The sequence below is a fragment of the Belonocnema kinseyi genome, chromosome 1, assembly GCF_010883055.1.
Source record: "Belonocnema kinseyi isolate 2016_QV_RU_SX_M_011 chromosome 1, B_treatae_v1, whole genome shotgun sequence".
NCBI classification, from domain to species: domain Eukaryota; kingdom Metazoa; phylum Arthropoda; class Insecta; order Hymenoptera; family Cynipidae; genus Belonocnema; species Belonocnema kinseyi.
In genome coordinates this window covers 175,596,806-175,602,912 of record NC_046657.1, presented here as the reverse complement: position 1 = coordinate 175,602,912, position 6,107 = coordinate 175,596,806, and the positions used below count along the sequence as shown (strand labels likewise).

Here is a 6,107-nt window from a genome sequence, read left to right as displayed (position 1 = left end):
TAGAGCGCATGTATTTGTTTTTATCCATGACAGTTTTTGAAGTGTGCCATCCCATGAAATCTCTAGCTCTATCCGTAGTTATATTTTTCATCTAGTAAATGAAAACTGTGCCATTTTGACTTTGTCAGATAGAAATAATTTTTAAAGTTCATACAAATCTGTTTTATAAAAAAGAGCCTAGAAGGTGTTTCATAAATATTTAAACTATATGGAAAAACTCAAATTTATGTGATATAAAAGAGTAAAAAGAGAAAACACTGAAATATTGAAACTCCCATTTTTATTTACAAACTTGTAAAACTTATTTTTTAGATTTTTAGGTTCATTAAAGTATACTGGATTTAAAAGGAGCATCTTAAAACCGAAAAAAGCCTATACTTAATTATATATTTTTAAAATTACTTGTCCCAGAGGTACTGTTGTCCAAAACGGTACGGCTCTCCCCTAGTTATAATTATCGTTGTTTTTACGCATTTTTTTAAAACAACTGTGAGTTCGTTTAGGAGTACTGTAAAAATCAATGATAATTTTATTATCCAATGGCAATCTATTATGTCAGGATATTATTCTAGCGAAGAAATTAAATGAATCGGCCAAAAAATGTTTACATTGAAAATTGCGAAAGAAGTGAATTTGCTTATAAAATTGTTTGTAACCATTAAAATGGATGTTAAATGAGAGTTAACTTTTTTATTAATTAGCTATTTTGCAAAAAGTAATGACTAAATAATTTTAATAATTTATTTTAACACAAAAAATGAAGCAGACTTATTCATTAATTTGTTGTAACATTAAAATTATGGTTTTGTGTCATATGCCAACTTAAATACAAATTCGAACAAATTCAACAATATCGGTCTGTATCGCCTCCTGTAATACTGCCTTAAATTCAATATTTTAATTAATATCTGATCCATTTTTTTGGTAAAATTGCTTTGTATCTTTCCAGCATTTAGGATGATACTAGGGCTCATGCTAAATGAATTAGTACTATACTTATATCTCGGTGGCAACAGGAAGTGTGTATATTTTACGTTCGAAGAAAAAATATAATACGTGCACGCACGTCTTTCGTTTATGTCAATCGTCAACTTTATACGTGTTTTTCTAAAAAAGCCGTTTTTCAAAATTTTAACTTAAAAAATGCACTGACCATTTGTTATTAAACCTATAGGGTTAATTTTGGGCTTGAAACGAGGGCGTGGGTTTGTTTCGGGTACTCGCCCATATATGTATAACTATAATTTCGACCATAAGAGTACTTTTCATATGGACGTACCTATTTCTCAGAATAATGTCACTTCTATTTTTATAAACGAAGTGGATTAAGAAGTGAAAATTTTAAACATTTAAGTAGAATCTTCATTACTTTTTGGCTAATCTACCTTAAAATCAGGGCCCGTAAGTTCAAATGCATACAGCTGAAACAGAGTATTTCTGCGGCTGGCTTCCGATGGTCCTTCAGTCGCCGTATACACAAACCCCGCGTGGGTGCGGCTAAAAACTGGCACAAATTGCGTTGGCTTTAGAGGTCAAAGAATTCGTCTCAAACTTTTTCTACCCTTTTTGAATCGTCCGCAAAATTTATTTATACTTATTTTATATTTATTAAATAATTATTTGCCTTCGAAGAATTTATTCTGATTTTTGTTGTTGACGAACAACCTTTTTTCGTGGTTTTGAAACTATAGCCTTCCTATAACTGCCTCTAGACATAGAAAATTATTTATTACACAACAAGAAAATTCCTAATTCAAAAGTTTATTTCATCTTACCCTCGCGTACATGGCTTTGATTTCTATTTAATATGGGATAAATAACTAGGTTCTTTCAAATTTTACTTATACGAAATTCGTTCTGAATTTTCTTGATGTTTAACAAATACTTATCAGTTAATAGATCTTAAATTGTCGGTATACTGGTCCAAAAAATCTCTTTATTAATAGACGTTTCGCACTTCGACGGAGGGCCTCTTCAATAATATACAACAATGTACATAGCGATGTAATAATTCAATGGAGATAGTCCTTGTTAACTTTATGGAGTGAACCATGTCAAGTCAATGGAATAAAAACTGTTCGCTTATGTTATAATTGTCAAATTAGTAAAAGTTCAAATAGCTAAAAAGTAAGAAGTTAAAAAGATATGTTGGCTTCCATTTTGGCCTTATAAGAATGTTATATTAACTGAAGAGGCCCTCCGTCGAAGGGCGAAACATCTATTAATAAAGAGATTTTTTGGACCAGTACACCGACAATTTAAGATCTATTATTTGAATTTTTACCTGGTCGACGCTCACTAACATCAACTAATACTTATCAGTGGTGATAGGAAGAATATAGTTTGAAAAAAACACAAAAAAGCTTATTCGACGAGAAAATTCAGAATGAATTTCGTGAAAATAAGATTTGAAAGCAATTAATAATGTTTATTCATCACATAAAATATAAATAAATGCAGTGAAAAGTTGAAAATGGTAGAAATGCATTGGAAAAAATGTTTAAACTCTAAACAATCGAAAACAAGTGCCGTGCACTTTTTTTAGTCTCACACATGCGGACTTTATTTATGTATACGGTACTATGGAGTCGTCGTGAGATGGCTAAAAATATACTCTGTTTGAATCGAATACCTTGTAGCTTGGAGGCACTTAATAAAAAGAGGTCATCAGAAATGATGAACTAAAAAACCATGAATCTTGAAAATTTACAACTATATATGTGTGGACAATTAATATTATTTATTATTATTAACAAGTTTGATAAAAATGGACAAAATTTTAGTGTATATTTTTCATTATTTGATTTCTAAATTTAGATTTTTACCTTTTTTACAATCAGTATTCCATCTGGGATCCAAGGACCGGAACATCCTAATCCAGGACAGATGTACTATGCAGTCGGATTCCCGAGAGTTTGTTTTCTCCCAGATAGTGAATTTGGACGCAAGGTATTAAGACTACTTCAAGTTGCTTTCGAAAGGAGACTGATATTCACCATAGGACGATCAGTAACCACTGGACGAGAAGATGTAGTTACGTGGAACGAAATCCATCATAAGACGGAGTTAGGGCCTTCTACCTCCGGACACGCGTATCCAGACAAAAATTATTTGGAGCGCACATTGGCAGAATTAGCTGCTCAAGGCGTGACTGATGTTCATGCTTCTTCTAGTCTCTATCAAGAACTGCACTAATCTCCTTTTGGGAGACCAAGATTTATTTTATTTACGACTCGTTTCCATAAATATTTTGCAATATGCTGACAAAAACTGTTATTTTAACGGTCTCTTTCTTCCGCCTAGACATTAAAATGAGCAAGTAGCCTAAATTTTAAGTCATACATTACGGACGGAAAGATTGGGTACATTTACTTCAACCGTTCGAAAATGCATACTTAACGTAAATGACGAAAATTTGTGCAGAAACTGAATCTACGACATTGTAAGTAGAACTATTTAATAGATTAAGAAATTTCGCGTTGAATCAGCCTACGGTGACATTATTTTAATGAATCAGTTTAAAAATATTTAGCTTGGACAAACTGAACATTTTGAAATCTTGATTTTAACTGTTTGCCAAATCTAGAAGTGTTCCTAAAAATTTGGAAAAATCATCAAATCAATAGTAAATCCTACATTTGAAATCTACATCAAGATGACGATTATATATTATGTGATTTTTAAATATTCATAAAAAATATTTACTCGTACAATAGAAATTTTTGCGAGACAAAATTCCGAAATTTAATTTTCGAGTTTGCAAAAAAAAAATAATATATCAAAGTCGATCAATATTGAGAATCGGTGCATCGCACTTGAAATTTTCCATCTAATTTCCGTGAAAAACTCTGAGTAAAACATTTAAAATAAGAGAATTTTCTCAAATGTAATGGAAATCTAACGACCTGACCTAGGGACTGGAGAGTTTCAGCATCTTAAAATAAGAAGTAATGCGCGAAGTTGATAATTTTGATAAATTTTAAATGGAGGAAATAGGGAAATTTAAATTTTCAGCATTATTTATTTTTCAGAATGAAGAACTTTGCCTAGATTTCCATTACTTTTAAGAAAATTGCATATATCATTTTGAAGGTTTTATTCCAAGTATCTCATGCGAATTACATGGGAAAATTCAAGTGCGATGTGCGAGTTCTAAATATTAACCGATTTTTTTCAAAATCATATTTGCTCCTCATATATTGATCAAAAACTTTCGATGTAATAACCCTAACACTAGTGCAATATCACGTAACTCATTAGTTCTGCCGTTGGCCTTCATTTTGTCTAATAGGATTTCACGTACAATTTGGACTCACTTTCACTCGGCAATATCGAAAGAGGGGAAAATTATTCATGAAGTCATATTTCAGGCGGTTTTCTTCTCTACGAGAAGCAAAAGTATCAACGATAAAATATAGCAGGTGGTAATATTTGTTTAAAACAAATTTGATGTGAAAAATCGGTCCTGCTCTTAACAGATCAAAAGCAATTTAAAAAAGACAATTCTATCGAGTTCGAAAATAATACAAAGTTCATTGCTGAATAATGAAGAAGACTACATTACTTATTAAGTATAAAAGTTAAAAACCAGTTCTTCCAGTAGTTTAGGTTTTGATAGAAAGTTTTAGCGAAATTATTAATATGCGTGAAAAAATATTATAGAAAAGTATCCAGAATTATTTAGCCACTTGCGTTTTGTAATCACAAATTATTCCAGGCATAGCAAGGAACTAATAGATTTTATTTCATGTTACGCAGATGCATCTATTCAAGTAGACATGCCCTATATATACGTATATATATATAATTTAAAAAAGGGCTAACAACCACCGCAGTGTCCCACTGGGAGCAACTGTCATCTATAAAAATGGCTATGGCTCCCAGTAGAATCACGGTAAATCTCTTCGATAGCCACTGCTCACGACAATGAGATGGGTATATATTTTTTACAGTGCAAGTCCGATAACTTGCCATCCGATAAGTGTACGCTCTCCTTAAAACGCTATCACATGCACGACACGGACACTAATTGTTGTTCACCCGTGTGCTATTTTTCTTATGATGTGCGCCCATGATCTACGCATTCGCGTACCTAATATTATACTACTAGAGGGGGCATCCGATAAGTCCGCAATTCCTGGAATTTTCAGCCCCTACAGTCCCGAAGTTAGCAAATTATCGGACTTGGACTGTATCTAGCATATAATTATTTACAAGTATTAGCTAAGTTATATTAAGACTGCTCAGTATTTGTTTACAATATACACTTTACAGGGTGGTTTTCAAATGCTGCAAACAAAATCTAAAACAGATTATTTTGATCTAATATCTGGCCTTGCATTTTTCTGTACCGATTGATAAACACTCTGTGCAGCATATCAAAGTTTATCTGAATAAGAAATTTATTGTGAAATGTATATTTATGTGTTTCTTTTTAGTCAAAGTTTTATCCTCTTCTCCTGATTGGGCAACCACTATTTACAATCAGTTTCATATGATAATTACAAGATTTCGAATATCCACAGGTAATATTTCTCTAATTTTGTCTTTGTGTTATATTTGCAAGGCTGGCTATGTGATTCATTTTGACTACCAATCTTTGTTGAGTCTAAAAATAAATACATACACAGACATTGCACCCGTGTCTTGTAATACTATCTGTAAAAAGTTTAAAAAAGATGTGGTTGTACAGTGTGTCAAAAGAGGCGTCATCTAGAAAAACATAAAAAATACTCTTCGCAGAAGTAACTAGAATGTTAAAGAATAATGCAGCTAATCTACTTTCAATGGCACCAGTCTCGACATATTACCGATTCAGTGTGAGCGAGTTACCTCAATTTTATACTAACTATTTCTACATGTTACGGGATTGTCCATATATTACGTAAGACGTTTTTCTGTTGTTTGAATAAAGACGAAAATAATATTTTTATCAAGTTGAAAATAACACAGCGATATAAACAAAAGAAAAAATTCTTACGTAATATATGGACGATCCCTAGATAAGAATAATATTTTTCTTCTTTATGTAACTTCATTTAAATAAGTTATTTCCATATTCTTCTTACCATTTAATACTTTGTTCATCGTATCAATAAATTTTTAAA

General features: G+C 31.7%; 1 protein-coding gene across 2 annotated transcripts in view; it reads left to right on the top strand.

Moving 5' to 3' along the window:
* The window catches only part of LOC117173977 (protein deltex), a 130,996-nt gene extending 125,232 nt beyond the window's left edge, over positions 1 to 5,764 (top strand). For both annotated transcript variants that reach the window (XM_033362735.1, XM_033362683.1), the window contains exon 7: positions 2,841 to 5,764. In XM_033362735.1, the coding sequence (XP_033218626.1) occupies positions 2,841 to 3,195 (355 nt within the window). In that variant the 3' untranslated portion in view covers positions 3,196 to 5,764. The remainder of the gene's footprint in view (positions 1 to 2,840) is intronic.
* Positions 5,765 to 6,107: the final 343 nt, after the last annotated feature.